This window comes from Chlorocebus sabaeus, chromosome 26 (genome assembly GCF_047675955.1).
Source record: "Chlorocebus sabaeus isolate Y175 chromosome 26, mChlSab1.0.hap1, whole genome shotgun sequence".
Lineage (NCBI taxonomy): Eukaryota > Metazoa > Chordata > Mammalia > Primates > Cercopithecidae > Chlorocebus > Chlorocebus sabaeus.
The window spans coordinates 20961441-20980426 of record NC_132929.1 but is presented as its reverse complement, the minus strand read 5'-3'; the positions used below and the strand labels follow the sequence as shown (position 1 = coordinate 20980426).

Sequence of the window (18986 nt, the reverse complement as noted above, 5' to 3'; positions counted from 1 at the left end):
GGCCGAGACGGGCGGATCACGAGGTCAGGAGATCGAGACCATCCTGGCTACCACGGTGAAACCCCGTCTCTACTAAAAAATACAAAAAACTGGCCGGGCGCGGTGGCTCAAGCCTGTAATCCCAGCACTTTGGGAGGCCGAGACGGGCGGATCACGAGGTCAGGAGATCGAGACCATCCTGGTTAACACGGTGAAACCCCGTCTCAACTAAAAAGTACAAAAAACTAGCCGGGCTAGGTGGCGGGCGCCTGTAGTCCCAGCTACTCCGGAGGCTGAGGCAGGAGAATGGCGTAAACCCGGCAGGAGGAGCTTGCGGTGAGCAGAGATCCCGCCACTGCACTCCAGCCTGGGTGACAGCGCCAGACTCCGTCTCAAAAAAAAAAAAAACACGGTGAAACCCCGTCTCCACTAAAAAATACAAAAAACTAGCCGGGCGAGGTGGCGGGCGCCTGTAGTCCCAGCTACTCGGGAGGCTGAGGCAGGAGAATGGCGTGAACCCGGGAGGCGGAGCTTGCAGTGAGCTGAGATCCGGCCACTGCACTCCAGCCTGGGCGACAGAGCAAGACTCCGTCTCAAAAAAAAAAAAAAATAAATAAATAAATAAATAAATAAATAAATAAATTACACTAAAAAGGCAAAAAAACTGTACCAGTTAAACTATGGCATGCAATCAGTCTCAAAAAAATTAATAAAAATAATAAAATAAAATTTGACAAAAAACATGTATATCATATATATTTTTGAGATGGAGTCTCACTGTTGCCCAGGCTGGAGTGCAATGACATGATCTCGGCTCACTGCAACCTCCACCTCCCAGGTTCAGGAAACTCTCCTGCCTCAGCCCCCCGAGTAGCTGGGACAACAGGTGCCCACCACCATGCCCGCTTAATTTTTGTATTTTTATATTTTTAGTAGAGACTGGATTTCACCATGTTGGCCAGGCTGGTCTCAAACTTCTGACCTCAAGTGATCCGCCTGCCTCGGTCTCCCGAAATGCTGGGATTACAGGCATAAGCCACCGTGCCCAGCCCCAAGGAATATTTTTTAAAGGTAAAACTAAGGCAAATACGTGACCCATCAAGTTTTATTGTACATTGTAAACAATGACACAGTTCTGAGTGTTAAGTACTCAGAACTGTGTCAATGGAACAAAAGATTTAAAAACAGATCCAAATTATCACATTAACTTAATGAAGTCAAAGTAATATCAGAATAGAGAAAGAACTCACAATTTAATAACTATTGCTGGAAAAGTGGGTATCAATATGGAAAAGCATCAGCTTAGAACTACATGTCAGATTACTCCCTACAAAGAATCCCAGATCATCAGAGTCAATCAAACAAAAGAATAAAAAGAAAAAGAAATAAATACTTAAAAATCAATACAGAAACAAAACAGAATTGAAAAATGTATACATGAAAAAATTACAAATAAAGTCTATTATCTAGATTATATACATAACTTACTAACATGTATTTATTGAATTTTGGATGTTATGGAATTTTAAGTATAAACTATGGGTGAAGCATTGTTTTCAGTGTTACAGGAGACAAAAGGATGAAATAGACATTTATCTCACCCTCAATGTGTTTACAGGCCAGTATAGGGGATATAATGTACATGTAAGTCTGTGACAAAATGTCAAAAGCTTAAAGTGTTATAAGAGAGGTTCAGATAGAATGTTAAAAGTTTGGAGGAAGAAGGGACCTCTTAGGACTGGGGCCAGTGAGACTGAGGTGAGGAGAGGCAGCATCAGGGAAAGTTTCATGGACATGATTGCTCTTGAGTTGAGCCTTAAAAGATGTGTTGTATTTGGGCTCAAAGACATAAAAGGAAGACAGTATGCTCAGAAGCAACGATGAAATGACATGCATGACATGGAGGCAGGAAATTGAGGATTACATATAAGGAACGGTTGATAGTTGACTTTCACTAGAACATAGGGTGGCATTAGAAAGGGAATTGCAAGAGTTAATGTTGGAAAGTCAAGTTGGATATAGATCCTGGTTGGGGGGCAGTGGTTGTGGGGAGAATTGAATACCAGGCTGTGGAGTTTGGCTTTGTTCAGGAGCAACTGGGGGGCCACAGAGATTTGTGAATAAGGGAGTTCAGGCATACTTTAGGCAGTTTTGGTAGAAGCTATATAGGACAGGTTGGCAGGAGGTGGGGAGAACTGGAAACAAGAAATCTATGTGGGTTCTATTTGAGTTGGTCGGGAGAAAGGAAATGAGGTTCAAAATCCAGAACTTACTTTAGTTGATAAAGAAAAGTAGGCCAGCCACAGTGGTTCATGGTTCACACCTGTTATCCCAGCACTTTGGGAGGCCAAGGTGGGCAGATCACCTGAGGTCAGGAGTTCAAGATCAGCCTGGCCAACATGGTGAAACACCGTCTCTACTAAAAATACAAAAAAAAGTTAGCTGGGTACGGCAGAATGTACCTGTAATCCCAGCTATGCGGGAGGCTGAGACAGGAGAATTGCTTGAACCCAGGAGGTGGGGGTTGCAGTGATCACACCACTGCACTCCAGCCTAGGTGGCAGAGTGAGACTATCTCCAAAAAGAAAAGAAAAGAAAAGAAAATCACACACAGAAATACGGAAAGTAAGGCAAATGGAGGAAAATGTATAGCTTTACAAAAATTTAAAGAAATAGAAGTGAAGGTCAGGCATATGGCTCACACCTGTAATCTCAGCACTTTGGGAGGCTGAGACCGGCAGATTGTTTGGGCCCAGGAATTCAAGACTAGGGGTAACAAAGTAAGACCTCATTTCTCAAAAAATAAAAATAAATGCAAGTTAGGAACCTTAAGGCATGATTTTATATCTATGTAATTTTAGTTAACATTGTTTATATGAGAAAATATAAAGTCGATGAGAATTGAAGGGAACTGGACACGTTATATATCAGAGCAGTTTAAGGTGCCAACAACAGTCTGGCAAAAAAAAAAAAACCAGGATCTTTTCAGCTAAGTGCTAATATTATTCTTGTTTTACAGGGTGAACACTGAGGCTTAGAGAAGGTAAATAACTTGCCCAAAATCTGGTAAGTGGTAGAGTCTGCAGGGGAAGCTGGCCTGCGCTGGCTTCAGAGAGGTGATTGTCACATTTTCAGGAATTGTGCAAACCATTACTAAAAATTAAAACTATATAAATGTATAATTAAATTACATTAAAGACAAAGGTAATAAATACTAAAAACTCATAGTTTTCTAATTATTTTACTACATTTTTCTGTGATGTGAGCTCATGAAGTTACTCATGACTGCTGTATGCATGGTGGAAATTTTGTATAATGATGTGCTCTGATACATCTCTTCCCAACTCCTTGTTCAATGATATCCCTTTGGTTACTTGAAATCAGCCATGTTGAGAGTTTTTACCTTACAGGCAAATACTGTAAATGAAGTCTTAATTTATTATTTCATCTAGACTAAAGATTAGCAAGCTGTGGTCTGTGGGCCAGGTTCATCTCACCTTCTTTTTAAAAGTTAAGTTTTATCAAAACACAGCCATGCTCATTTGTTTAGTATCACCTGTGGCTGCTTTCCTATGAAAATGGTAGAGTTTAGTAATTGCAACAGAGACCACATCAACCACAAAACCCATAATATTTACTATCTTGTCTTTTACAGGAAAAGTTTGCCAACCCCTGGTCTTACTCCTCATTAAGGTGAGCAAAAATATTAACCAACATTCATTGCAAAACTACACTCGGAGAGGCGGTTCTTTTTTCTTTTTTCTTTTTTTTCGAGACAGGGTCTCACTCTGTTCCCTAGGCTGGAGTACAGTGGTACAATCATGGCTCACTGCAGCCTTAACCTCCTGGGCTCAAGTGATCCTCCCATCTCAGCCTCCTGGAGTAGCTGGGACTACAGGCACGCACCACCACGCCCTGCTAATTTTTAAAAATTTTTGTAGAGGTGGGTCTCACTATGTTGCTCAGGCTTGTCTTGAATTCCTAGGCTCAAGTGATCCTCTCACCTCAGCCTCCCAAAGTGCTGGGATTACAGGCATGAGCTACTATCCCGGTGAAGAGTCCATTCTTAAACATTTACCAGCATACCACTGTTCGAATACAGACCCAAGCAGTGTGACTCACGTGATTAACGACCACACTGCTAAGCAAAATATGAAATATCATGTAAGCATGAAAAACTTACAAAGAGTTTACTGTCAATTCAGTATATATAAAACATGATAATACAAAAATTTTTAGAAAGAAGCAAATTGTGAAGAAAACAAAAATTGTAAGAAGTCACTGAGGTAGCTCTCAAAAATAAAGAGAAAAAAACAACAAAATCACCTTTTGTTTGGAAGCTGTTCTGAATCATCTCCATGTATAGTCCTGTGTTACTTAACAACAGGGATACATTCTGATAAATGCACCACTAGGCAATTTCATAATTATGCGAACATCTTAGAGTGTACTTATGAAGCCTAGATGGTATAGCTGATGACACATCCAGGCTGTGTGGTGGGTCCTATTACTCTTAGGCTGCAAATCTGTTCAGCATGTTTCTGTACTTAATACTGTAGGCAATTGTAGCACAATGGTAAGTATGTGTGTAGCTAAACATATCTAAACATAGAAAAGGTACAGTAAAAATACAGTAGTATAATTTTATGGGACCACCATTGTGTAATGATATACACCATTGATATACACCATTGTACACCGTTGTATAATGTGGTCCATCATTGACTGAAACATCGTTATGCGGCTCATCACCGTATTCCCTTTAGAAGCTATCCAATATCCTCTTCTCAGCTTTTAGTGTATGACTTCTGCACTTTTTTGTAAATACCCACTCTTTTCCAGACCATGGAGCATTGCTTCCTTCCATATTATCTATTTTACTCAAACAGTTTTCTTTGACATTACTTCTGGGACCAGATCCATGAACAAATTCAAAGATTTTTCTCACTCCTCCTTCCTAGACCCCTGTTCAGGTAGCACTGTGAACACCCCTGTTCACATACCTTCTTCATTCTTGAGACTCCTCTTTGGACTTCTAAGACACTGTCCTTTTTTACTTTCTTTATTATCCTTATAACAGGTCCTTCTGTGTTTTCTCCCCAGGTTTCCCTTCCCCTCTACCATTCCCAAATCTGAGTATTCCAGAAGAGTTACCTTTTTTTAATGATACAGTAAATTAATTTCTAAAGGGATTAAAATGAATAGATACATGTTGTTATGAAAATAAATGTATAACATAAAGCAATCTGCAAAATAGTAAGTATACACTCAAGATCTGTTAGCCATTATTATTACCATTGTTTTTATTTTTGTTTTCAGTCCAACCAACACTGATACTGCTGAACTCCTATTGTTTTTGGCACAGGATTAAGTAACAATTAATTACATAAGGTACATATATATATATGTACACATGGTAAGGTGGAGCGGTTGTGATAAGACCACAAGCTGCTCAAAGGGGTAGCCCTCCCTAGGCCCTTTCCTAACTGAACAAGATTCCAAAACACCAGTACCTCTGGTGAGTGGAAGGGCCCAGTCCATCCCCCAGGCTGTGTCTTTGTGTGTCAGTCCTGTTGCTTCCCTCAGGCTCTACTTCTTTTTCCTACAAGCACAGGGAGTGTTGGAGTCAGTCACGGAGCCCTGCCAGGGATGATGGGGATTGAGAGCAGTCAGACACCCTACAGGAGGCCATGCAGCCGTCCACAGCTCTGCAGAGAGAAACTAAACTGGTGAATTACCATGAGCTCCAGCCCCGGGTTCTCTGTGCCAGTTTCCACTGTGGACAGGGCAATGGACTGTCTTCCACTTGCTTTCTCCATCTCTTGTTCTCCTCAACTGAAAAACAAATTCAGGGCCAAGCCTGAAAGACTGGTCACTCTGTCCTGTGGGGATGGGGAGAATTTTTAGGACCCGTCACCCATGGAAAATGCAAAACTAAAAGTCTTTGAAGGCTTAGTTGATTTCTTTAAGAACTGAGAATCGAGAAGACTGGATGTGTAATTTTTATATAATACATAATGAAAAATAAAATCCTATTTCCTCTTGTGAATAGCTAAAGAAGGGGCAATAAGATAGAGAAGAGAAATGAAAGGCAGTGGAATTGAAATGAATCAGTGGGCGGCCCAGGGCCCCAGGATCTGGGCTATAAAGGTTCCTACTTGGACCCTCAAAGGAAGAGTCATAGGGTAACTACTCCTTTTAGCCCGGGGGAGGCCCCACTAAGCTTGCTGAGTAAGAAGGAAACGGGGAGCAAGGCAGTAGGAAAGACCCAGACCCTAAAGTATTGCTGAACAGACAAAGATTAACAAGCCTTCAAATTCCTGACTATAATGCAGCATAAGAATTATGTTTTATGCCCCAGAGAGAACTCCTTATCAGTGAAATTAATGAAACTTACATTTAAAATAATTAGTATGAATGTTAATGATCCCAAGTAAAGTTTTTAAACAAAATAAGCAAACATTTGGGCCTCAGAATAAGCAAATTTAATACATAGACATTCACAATTAGAATATAAGTTCATTCTGAGATATTTCTTTACTTTGCAGAAAATTCCCTTCCCCATGAATTTGCTTTTAAAAACGTGATCTCTTCAAGCACGTGAAGTATGATTTCATTAAACACACATAACCAACTTATAGTGTGTAAATTAGGGCCTTCCTGACGAGGCACAGAACTACCTGCATTTAGTTTAAATATGATCTCTTTAAGAATTTGGAAACTAGGCACCTGCCCTCCCCCAACACCTTTGCTTACCCCAGCTTGTGGAATTGATTCCCTCTGGCTCTGCAGGGAAGGACTGAAAGAAAAGCTCAGCTGCTGCGAGGAAGGAGGGGCAGCTTGGGTGGGGCATGGGGGCTTTCCTGCCATTGGTTAGTTTTATGTCTTGGGCCCTCCTTCGCTGAGCCTGCCCTCACTGTAGAGGAGGACTGCACCTCTCAAGTTAAATATTATTATCTTTTGAAGACTGTTTTGCAGGCCTAAGACTTCTGCAGAGGTGGCGCCCGCCCGCAATCCCAGCACTTCGGGAGGCCGAGACTGGTGGATCGCTTGAGCCCAGGAGTTTGAGACCAGCCAGGGCAACATGGCGAAACCCCATCTCTACAACAAATACAAAAATTAGCTGGGCATGGTGGCACACGCCTGTGATCCCAGTTACTCGGGAGGTGGAGGTGGAAGGATCCCCTGAGCCTCTGGAGATGGAGTTTGCAGTGAGCTGTGATTGCGCCACTGCACTCCAGCCTGAGCAACAGAGTGAGACGCTGTCTGAAAACAAAACAAAACAAAAGAATTCTGCAAGAACTTATAACAGGCGCATCCCTGGGAGCATTATCCACCACGGGACTAGGCACTGAGTAGCCTGTAAAATAAAGTAAGAGCCGTCTCTGTACCCAGAAAATTTACCATCATTTTGTATTGGAAAGACATGCCCTAGAAAACAATAGAAAGCACGACTGTACGTGATTCGATGCCAAATGACTGCTAGGAATTCTTTTATTAATCCATTCAACAAATATTTATTGAGTAACCACTATTAGCCAGCCACCGTTTTCCATGCTGAGGACACAAAAATGAGTGAGATAAGGTCTCTACCATCAAAAAACGAACAGACCAGTGAGGAAAGACAGATGTGTCAAGAAAGGCTTTGCAGGCCGAGCGCGGTGGCTCACGCCTGTAATCCCAGCACACCGGGGAGGCCAAGGCGGGCGGATCATTTGAGGTCAGGAGTTTGAGATCAGCCTGGCCAACACGGCGAAACTCCAGTTCTACTAAAAATACAAAAATGATCTGGGCATGGTGATGCAAGCTTGTAATCTTAGCTACTCAGGAGGCTGAGGCAAGAGAATCATTTGAACCCAGGAGGCAGAGGTTGCAGTGAGCCATGATCATGCCACTGCACTCCAGCCTGGGTGAGCAAGACTCCATCTCAGTCTAAAATAAAAGGGCTGGGGGGAGGCGTAGAGGGTAGAGGGAGAGAAAGAGAGAAAGGCTTTGCAGAGTTGGTAACACTTATTCTGGCCTGGAAAGAAAGGAAGGAAGAAAGAAAGCTTTCTATGACTCCCTCTAGATAAAACTTAGGACCCCTCCCTGCACTCTGATTGTCCCATGTTGTTGCTGAACCCTATAGAGCACATACCATCTCCTGCTAGACCGTGGTCTCCTCAAGCACAAGCTCTCTGTCTTTTTTTTCCTTAGACAAGGTCTTGCTCTGTCACCCAGACTACAGTGCAACGGAACTATCATGGCTTACTGCAGCCTCTAACTTCTAGGCTCAGGTGATCCTCCCATCTCAGCCTCTGGAGTAGCTGGGACCACAGGCATGTACTACTGCACCTGGCTAAGTCTTTTTTTAATTTCTGTGGGGATGGGCGTCTCAATATGTTGCCCAATCTGGTCTCAAACTCCTGGGCTCAAGCCATCCTCCTGCTTCCCAAGTACTGGGATTATTGGTGTGAGCCACTGCTCCTGGCCAGGTTCTCTATCTTGTTCTTCACTATATCCCCAGGCTCAAGGCCCACCACAATATTATTAGGCAATCAATAAAGATTTGTCAAATGTGTGAAAACATCATCACCACCACAGATTCTGGCTTAGATTATTTGGTATGTAGATGCGGATTCCAATCATCAAAATAAGGACACATTTCTATTTCCCCTGTTCTGCGTGTGTACGTGGGTGCACATGTACACACAGTCCCTCACAGAGTAGATGTGTGTTGTATTCTGGGTCTAGAGCAACTCACTTTACGTCTCTGGGCCTCTTCCGTCTTTCCCACCCTGCCTAATCCTATTGAGGAAAGAGAGACACCCTCTCATATTGTTTTCTATTGTTTTATACTCAGTACCTGTTTTAAGAAAAAACAATAAAATAAAACCAAAGACAGGCAGCCCAGCGCCAGGCCTGGAACCAGGCCTGGGTCTGCCTGGCCTAAACCCAGTAGTTAAAAATCAACTCATGACTTAGAAACCAATGTTCCTGACATTGTATAGAAGAGCATTGTGAAACTCCCTGCTCTGTTCTGTTTCTCTCTGACCACCGGTGCATGCAGCCCCTATCACGTACCCTCTGCTTGCTCAACTCAATCACGACCCTTTCATGTGAAATTGTTAGTGTTGTGAGCCCTTAAAAGGGACAGAAATTGTGCACTCGGGAAGCTCGGATTTTAAGGCAGTAGCTTGCGGCTGCTCCCAGCTGAATAAAGCCCTTCCTTCTACAACTCGTGTCTGAGAGGTTTTGTCTGCGGCTCGTCCTGCTACACTATCTCATAAGATTATCATGAAAATTAAGTAATTTAATACAGAAGAAGGAACTTGGAAAAATATTACATGACTTTGCAATTGTGGAGCACTGTTGTAAGATCTTACATTAATTCAGGAAAATAAGGCACCACTGTTGAAAGTAAACCTGCTTACAGATGTTTTCAAGCTGTTGTTCTATTTGTCAATATGACTGTGAAGTGTCTCTGGCTCATTCTGTCTTATACATATATCTTATATCTTTTTGTATATTTTTACATACATATATACATGTAAATCTTATATATATGATATACATATAAGATAGAATGTATACAAAAATATATAAGATTATAAAAGGATATATAACTTATATCTTTTTTTCATTTTTGCCTTACCTGTGTACATATGTATGTATTTATTTTAGAGACAGGATCTCGCTTTGTCATCCAGACTGGAGTTCAGTGGGGAGATCATAGCTTACTGCAGCCTGAAACTCCTGGGCTCAAGTGCTCCTCCTGCCTCAGCCCCCTGAGTAGCTGGGACTATAGGTGTGTGCCACCGTGTCCAGCTAATTTTCAAATTTTTATTTGGTAGACCCACGATTCTCACTATGTTGCCCAGGTTGGTTTCGAACCCCTGGCCTCAAGTAATCTTCCCACCTTGGTCTCCCAAAGTGTTGGGATACAGGCTCCAGCCACCGTGCCCCAACAGTTTTTACCTTAAATAATTGCCACTTTCGGGGCTAAGTCCAAGCATAATGATAGGCACAGATCCTAGTATTCCGTTCAGGTGAAGCGATGCCAGCGATCACATCTCCGTCTTCTCTCACCCTCTCTCTTCCCTTTTTCTTTCCTTGTAGAAGATGTAAAAATCCATGTCTTCATCTTCTAAGTGCAGGCCATGGCACTCCTCTCACTTTCCCAAGGGATCCAGATTTCTTTTAAACGCAAATATTGACATAACCCAACTACCAAGAGGAAGAGATTTAACCTAGCAGGTACCTCCCCTCCATTAACTGACTTGGGCCCTGTTGTTTGTTTTTTCCCTTATCACATATAGTTTGATGGATATACTTTTTAAATTTTTTTTTTTTTTTTTTTAAGCAGAGATGGAGTCTCACTATGTTTGTTGCCCGGGCTAAAGTTCTTTCTACATGAAAGCATAATTTTTTTTACTTGGATAGGTATTAACCATTAAAACCATCACATTCATAGGAGTGTGTTGCCTAAAATTTGTGTTATAAATACAATTGAAATGTTTTTAAATCTTTATAAGTAATAAAGTTTGCTACTGACTTGGGTCAGAGGCAATGGAAGTTGAAAAAAAAGAAAAAAAGAAAGACCATGGGAAAATAGGTTCCCCTCATGGTGCAGGCCTGGGAAAGGTGAGCAGCTATCACTGCAGGAAAGACACAGAGCTCTACCTGGATTGTTCTCATCTATCTCCCCTGCCAAACTGCCTTCCATCACTGGGAGAGGGGAAAAAACTTGCTACCCTCAGGCCACAGGTGAAGATTCATTGCTGAGAGAAGTGAACAGAAAAAAAAATTTTCTACCTGTGAAAGAGAGGCAGAAAACTGCCCTGGACAAAGGCCATTAGAGATTTCCTATTGTTGACAGAGGGAAGATTGCTGATGACAATGCCCCACCTTCAAGACCCAGGGACACAATACCTGTGTAAGATTGAGGATGATCCTGTAAAACAGAAGGCACTCTCTTCCACACCAGGGTAGCAAGAGTTGAGTAGAAAGTAACAGGCATTTACTTCTGTAAAACGGGCAGGGGAATGTGTGGAGAGGGCCTTCTCTAAGGCATAGGTGCAAAGAAAAGACTTAAAGCTGAAGCTCAAGCAGTTATTGAGAAAAATCTTCATACAAGCCACCAACTCAATTCAACAAATCCAGCTCAACTCCTCACTAGATTGACTCAACCCCAAACACTAAGGATTTAGCTAAAGAAAGCACACGCCTAGCTGATCATGGTAGCTCAAACCTGTAATCTTAGTGCTTTGGGAACTGAGGCAGGAGTATCAGTCGAAGGCAGGAGTATCAGTCGAAGGCAGGAGTTTGAGACCAACCTGGGCAACATAGTGAGACCCTGTTTCTACAAAAAAAAAAAAAAAAAAAAAAAGGGTTAACATTCGCCAGGCATGGTGCCACATGCCTCTAGTACTCGCTACTTAGGAGGTTGAAGTGGGAAGATCCTTTGAGCCCAGGAAGTCCAGGCTGCAGTGAGCCAGGATTGCACTACTGAACTCCAGACTGAGTGATAGAGCAAGACCCTGTCTCAAAACAAAACAAAACAAAACAAAACAAAACAAAACAAAACATTGATATGATTTGGATCTGTGTCCCCACCCAAATCTCATGTTGAAATGTAATCCCCAGGCCAGGCTTAGTGGCTCACACCTGTAATCCCAATACTTTGGGAGGCTGAGGTGGGAGGATCACTTGAGGTCGGAGTTTGAGACCAGTCTGGCCAACACAGCAAAACCCTGTCTCTACTAAAACTACAAAAATTAGCTGGGCATGGTGGCTGAGGCAGGAGAATTGCTTGAACCCAGGAGACGGAGGTTGCAGTGAGCCAAGATCAAGCTACTGAACCCCAGCCTGGGTGACAGAGTGGAACTCTTTCTCAAAAATATATATATAATCCTCAAAGCTAGAGGTGGGGCCTGGGAGGGCGGTGATTGGCTCATGAGGACAGAGTTCTCATGAATGGTTTAGCACCATCTTCCCCTGGTACTGTATGTGAGTGAATTCTCATGAGATCTGGTGTGTGGCACCTCCCCCACTCTCTCTTTCTCCTGCTTTGGCCATGTAGGATGAGCCTGCTTCCCCTTTGCCTTCTGCCATGATTGTAAGTTTCCTGAGGCCTCCTTAGAAGCTGAACAGATGGCTAACATGATGCTTCCTGTACAAGTTTTGGAACCATGAGCCAATTAAACCTCTTTATAAATTACCCACTCTCAGGTATTTATCCATAGCAACACAAGAACAGACTAACACAAAAGCATATGTCCATTTTCAGGCATAAAAACCATTCATCCCGTTCTCTACTGTTCTACACAAGATGTCTGGCCTACAACCAAAATACTTATGACAGAAAAAGAAAAACAAACAAACAAAAAAACACACTATCAAGAGATAATGCAATGACCAACCAGAAATGGATATAATCCATACGTTATGACTGTTACATGGGAAGATTTATTTATTTTTAACTGAAAAAGTAGGTGTTTTTTATTTTTATAAACTGTTAAAGCAACTTCATTTATTTATTTTTATTTATTTATTTTGAGATGGCATCTTGCTCTGTCATCCAGGCTGGAATGCAGTGGGACAGTCTTGGCTCACTGCAACCTCTGCCTCCCAGGTTCAAGTGATTCTCCTGCCTCAGCCTCCTGAGTAGCTGGGATTATAGGCACCCACCAACACACCCAGCTAATTTTTGTATTTTTAGTAGAGATGGGGTTTCGCCATGTTGGCCAGGCTGGTCTTGAACTCCTGACCTCAAGGCTGGTCTCGAATTCCTGAACACCCACCTTGGCCTGCCAAAGTGCTGGGATTGCAGGTGTGAGCCACCTTGCCCTGCCTGTTAAAGCAACTTTAAAACTAAGGAGGCAGTTTCCCTTATCATTTTTAAGTTTAAAGACTCACAAATGCAGCTAATTATACAAAATTAACTATACGATTCTACTAAAAGTATACACTAAAGCCATCACCATAGCTTCCAAATACAGTTGACCCTTGAACAGCACAGTTTTGAATTGTATGGGTCTGCTTACATGCAGATTGTCTTCTGCCTCTGCTGCTCCTCAGATAGCAAGACCAACCCCTCCCCTTCCTTCTCCTCCTCACAGCCTATTCGATGTGAAGACAGTGAGGATGAAGACCTTTAACATAATCCACTTAATATATGGAGAATTTAAAATAATTAATATTAACATGTTAAAGGCTCTAGTGGACAAGGAGGAAAATGTGCATAAAGAGATGAGGACTGACAGGGTGCCATGGCTCATGCCTGTAATCCCAATACTTTAGGAGGCCAAGGCAGGCAGATCACTAGAGGTCAGGAGTTTGAGATCAGCCTGGCCAACATGGTGAAAGCTTGCCTCTACTAAAAATACACAAAAATTAGCCAGGCATGGTGGCATGTACCTATAGCCAGAGCTACTCAAGAGGCTGAGGCAAGAGAATCACTTGAACCTGGGAGGTGGAGGTTGCAGTGAGCTGGGATTACACCACTGCACTCCAGCCTGGGCAACAAAGTGAGACTCCATCTCAAAAAGAAAAAAAAAAAAAAAAAAAAAAGAAAGACTGTCAGGAGAGAAGAAAACTATAATAAAGGACCAAATGAAAGTGCTAAAAATAAAAAACATGATAACAGATATGAAGAATGACTCTGACAGCTCATTGGTAGACTCAGTTTAACTAAGAGAATCAGTGAACTTAAAAACAACTCAAATCCCAGTGTCATGGTGTACATCTATATTCTCAGCTACTTGGGAGGCTGAGGTGGGAGGATTGCTTAAACCTAGGAGTTCTATCTTCCCCTTTTATCTCTTCTTTCTGGGACTTAAATTAAATGTACACCAGGCCACTTAATGATATTCCATGAATCTCTAATATGGTGTTCTCTCTTTTTTTTGTTTTTTCAGTCTTTTTTTCTCTGTATCTTTCATTTTGATAGTTTCTATTGCTATGCCTTCAAGTTCACTAATCTTTTCTTCTACAATGTCTAAGCTGCTATTAATTCTACCCATGTAATTTTCATTTCAGATGTTGTATTTTTCATATCCAGAGGTTCTATTTCTTTCTTTTTTTTTTTTTTTTTTTTTCGTTTTTGTTTTTTTGTGGTGGAGTCTCACTCTGTCGCCCTGGTTAGAGTGCAATTGCGTGATCTCAGCTCACTGCGACCACTGCCCCAGGATTCAAGTGATTCCATTGTCTCAGCCTCCCAAGTAGCTGGGATTACAGGTGCACACCACCACGCCCAGCTAATTTTTTGTGTTTTAGTAGAGACAGAGTTTCACTATGTTGCCCAGGCTGGACTCGAACTCCTGAGCTGAGACAATCCACCCACCTCAGCCTCCCAAAGTGCTAGGATTATAGGCGTGAGCCACCATGCCTGGCCCAGAGTTCTATTTCAAATCTCTTTTTATGTCTTTCATTTATCTCTCCATCAAGCTCATTACTTCCTCTACCTTCTTTAACATAATTTAATATGTAAGGGATGTATTAAAATACCTGTTTTAGTCAGGTGCAGTGGCTCATGCCTGTAATCCCAACACTTTGGGAGGCCAAGGAAGGTGAATCACCTGAGGTCAAGAGTTCAAGACCTGTGGGAAAGAGAGTTTCTGGGGTGCCAGTTGAATTGGTCTTCCCTGTGTGAGACACCCATGGGAAGCCATGGGCAGCCTCGGAGGAGAAAAGTCTCCTTATTGCGTTCATGTCTTTATGCCCCAAGGGCATAACCGCTCAGCAGCATTCCACAGGTTGCTCAGGGAGGTAACACTCCCTTGAAGCAGTGGAGTATAATCAAACATCTTGACTCCTCCTGAAACCCACTCCAACTCGTTTCAGTCCCAATAAATTAAAGATCTTAAGTAGCTTAGACACATGCCTTTGTTCAGGGAAATTCACAGAAACCGCCACTGCTATACATCTTATTGAATGACTCACGAGTTCTCCTTCAGTGATTAATCCTTTCCCTCATCCCTTCCTTCCCCTCCCAGCTGCCCTAAGAATGAAGAGCTTGTAAACCAATAAATTGGGCAGAGCCTGAGAGCTCTGGGCCATGAGCAAGCCTCCGACGCTCCGGTCCCCTGGACCCGCCTTTTAAACGCTTATTCTGCCTCTTTCTAACTCCTTTGTTTCCACCGGACTCAGGGTACCCACTGGGTGGTGTGGGGCTGGTTTTCCCAACATCTGGCACCCAACATGGGGCTCCCCATGATCTCTACAAATAATCTGGTGAAGAAATGCCAGAGTGTGGAAAGTGGGGGACGACTGATGAAGGATGCCTGAGTACATTTTTACTTCAGGCTCTACGGGTAAGTAGGGCACTCAGAGAATTCCAGGGTAACCTCAGGAAAATATGGGTCAGCCTGAAAGTAAGTTTGATCTTTGTTCCATCTTGTAGAAAAGTGTTCTTCTTGGTTCCTGGAATATGGAACCATGAATATAAAAGATTGGGACGAGGTCAGATCAGACTTAAAACGAGCACAACAAGAGGGCCACGATATTCCCTTCTCCGCTTGGTCTGTGTGGTCAGCAACTAAAACAGGACTGGAGCACTTCCACACTGAGGAGGAGGAGGAGGAGGAGTTTCAGGATGACATAGAAAAGTTTAATAATCAAGAGTCTGATGATCAGCAAAGTGAACCATCACAGTCTAGTTTAAAAAGTGGGGAGAAACGGGAAGCTATATATGCTAACCTCCAAAAACTTATGAAAGAAACAGTTCCACCTACTGCAGAAACAGTGCCACCTACTCCGCCTTTAGGGGAAGGTCTGGAACAGCCACCCCTGCCTCAGCCTTATGAATTTTTGGAACAGGAGCCTGAGACGCGGCTTGCCACTTCCCATTGTTGCACGCCCCACCATTAACTACGGCAAAGGGAAGTTTCAGGCTTGCCCAACAGCCAATTACAGTGAGGGAATGATCCGACCACCTGTTAATTACAGTAGAGGAATGCTGCAAGCCGGCCCAAATACAAATTATGGCACACGGACAATCAGGCATCCATTTGCCAGGCACAAGAAATTGGGGATTTGGATGCTTGGCAGTTTCCGGTAATTATTTTGCCAGCTGAGGAGCCCAGAGAACAATGGCTCAAGCATGCTAGGAGCCATTTCCTTTTAAAATATTAAAACACTTAAAGCAAACTATAGGACAATATGGGCCAAATTCTCCTTATGTTCATTCCTTGTTACAATCTGTGGCTTATAACTGATGTTTAATACCTATGGATTGAGAGTCATTAGCCTGATCCACCCTGTCCCCTTCTCAATTTCTCCAATTTAAAACTTGGTGGATGGATGAAGCAACAAATCAGGCACACAGAAATGCTCAAGCTCAAACTCCCGTTAATATCACATCTGATCAATTGGAATCAGACAGGCATGGGGTACTATAGATCAACAGATGGTAATGGGTGATGAGGCTGTTGATCAGCTCAGAAGTATATGCCTAAGAGTCTGGGAAAAAAATCACGACTCTGGTACTACTTATCCTTCTTTTAACTCAGTTCAACAGGGTCCAAAGGAGCCTTATCCAGATTTTATCACCCGTTTGCAAGACATAGCTCAAAAGTCTATTTCAAGGCCAGGCATGGTGGCTCACGCCTTTAATCCCCCAGCACTTTGGGAGGCCAAGGCGAGTGGATCATGAGGTCAGGAGATTGAGACCATCCTGGCTAACATGGTGAAACCCCTTCTCTACTAAAAATACAAAAAAATTAGCTGGGCGTGGTGGTGGGCACCTGTAGTCCCAGCTACTCGGGAGACTGAGGCAGGAGAATGGCATGAACCCAGGAGGCGGAAGTTGCAGTGAGCCGAGATCATGCCACTGCACTCCAGCCTGGGTGACTGATCAAGACTCTGTCGCAAACAAACAAACAAACAAACAAACAAAAAACAACGGTTATTTCGGATTCTCATGCCAGGAAAGTTCAACTGCTTGCTTATGAAAATGCTAATACAGAATGTCAGGCAGCAATTAGACCTATTAAGGGAAAGGCAGATCTAAATGAGGAAAAAACTTTAAGTGAATATATTAAAGCCTGTGATGGCATTAGGGAGCACTTATATAAGGCCATCCTCCTTGCTCAGGCAATGACTGGACTAAGGGTAACAAAAAACACACGAGTGTTCCCTGGATCTTGCTATAGTTGTGGACAGATAGGACATACAAAAAGAGAATGTACAAAGAGCCAAAAAAGGCAAAATTCAGTAGGAAAAAGCAGGGAACCAGGTATCTGTCCTAGATGTAAAAAAGGAAAACACTGGGCTAATCAATGTCATTCAAAGTTTGATAACAGCGGACAGCCCTCACTGGGAAACAGACAGAGGGGCCAGCCCCAGGCTCCAATTCAAAACGGGGCATTCTCAATTCAGGATGGGACATCCCTGACTCCAAATGGAGTGTTCCCAGCCAGTCTATCCCTGTACAAATGTACAGCAATTATCCCCTTCCACAGTTAAAAGCAGGGAAATAGATTTATGCTGTACTGAAGCCTTATCCCTCCTTCCAGGGGAGCCTCCTAGGAAGGTTCCAACGGGAGTTTATGGCCCATTGCCAAATGGCACGGTAGGACGTATACTGGGAAGGTCAGCTTAAACTTAAAGGGAATTCAAGTACATACTGGAGTAGTGGACTCTGATTGCCAGAGAGAAATTCAAATTGTTATCTCCTCCACTGTTTCCTGGCGTGCTAATCCAGGTGACAGAATAGCTCTACTATTGCTTTTACCACATGTTAAGTTAGGAGAAAGCTCAGAAAAAAGAACAGGAGGATTTGGAAGCACAAATTCAGCAGGCAAGGCTGCCTATTGGGTAAATCAAGTCTCTGACAATAGTCCTATTTGTACAGTCACTATTCAAGGAAAACAATTTGAGGGTCTGGTCAACACAGAAGCAGATGTATCAGTCATAGCTCTTTATCAATGGCCAAAAAACTGGCCTAAACAAAAGGCCCCAGTGGATCTTGTTGGGGTCAGAACTGCTTCAGAAGTTTTCCAGAGTACTTTTATCTTACCTTGTCTTGGTCCAGAAGAACAGAAAGGCACAATACAACCTCTAATTACATACATTCCTGTTAACTTATGGGGGAGAGATCTGCTTCAGCAATGGGGCACAGAAATTTCAATCCCTTCTCCCTGGTACGGTCAAACTAGTCAAAAAATAATGTCAAACATGGGCTATGTTCCCAGAAAATGTCTAGGAAAACAGGAGATAGGCATCATTGAACCCATACAGGTTACTGTAAAAAATGAGCGCAGTTAAGGATTAGGTTACCATTTTTAGGGGCGGTCACTGATGAGCCTCCAAATTCTATTCCCTCCAAATGGAAGACCCAAAATCCTGCTTGGGTGGAGCAGTGGCTGCTTTCTCAGGAAAAAATGGGGGCCTTACAGGAATTACTCAAAGAGCAATTAAACAAAGGAAACATTGAGCCCACATTTTCTCCATGGAATTCATACCAGTGTTTGTAATAAAGAAAAAAATCCAGTAGATGCCGCATGCTAACCGACTTACAAGCAGTCAGTGCAGTCATCCAACCGATAGGGGCCCTGCAGTCAGGGCTTCCATCCTTCACCATGATTCCTGGAGACTGGCCATTAATAATTATAGATTTGAAGGATTGCTTTTTAAATATTCCTCTAGCAGAGTCTGATTTTGAGAAATTTGCTTTTACTATTCCTGCTATGAAAAACAACAAGGAACCAGCAGCCAGATATCATTGGAAAGTCCTGCTGCAGGGTATGTTGAATAGTCCTATTATTTGTCAAACTTTTGTGGGGAAGGCTATTCAACCTGTGAGAGATCAGTTTCCAATTCATATATCATTCATTATATGGATGACATATTGTGTGAAGTCGAAAATCAAGACTGACTTATCCAGTGTTATTCATATTTACAGGAGGTAGTAGCCAATGCTGGATTGCTCATAGCACCAGATAAAATTCAAAGGGCCACTCCTTTCCAATATTTGAGAATGTAGGATCAGGAAAGGGAAATTAAACCCCAAAAGGTTCAAATTCTAA

The 18986-nt window shown here is 42.7% G+C and overlaps 1 protein-coding gene and 1 long non-coding RNA gene across 2 annotated transcripts in view; one reads left to right on the top strand and one right to left on the bottom strand.

Moving 5' to 3' along the window:
* SLC28A2 (solute carrier family 28 member 2) overlaps nucleotides 1–18986 on the bottom strand; it is an 81085-nt gene that overhangs the window by 22118 nt on the left and 39981 nt on the right. The window contains 3 exon segments of the mRNA XM_073012140.1: nucleotides 5493–5581; nucleotides 5718–5814; nucleotides 9937–11320. Coding sequence (XP_072868241.1) covers nucleotides 5493–5581; nucleotides 5718–5798 — 170 coding nt within the window. The 5' untranslated portion in view covers nucleotides 5799–5814; nucleotides 9937–11320.
* Nucleotides 2999–8352, top strand: LOC119628029 (uncharacterized). Its single transcript, XR_005244306.2, has 4 exons — nucleotides 2999–3045; nucleotides 3635–3672; nucleotides 5083–5150; nucleotides 6946–8352. It is a non-coding gene; the product is annotated as an uncharacterized lncRNA (long non-coding RNA).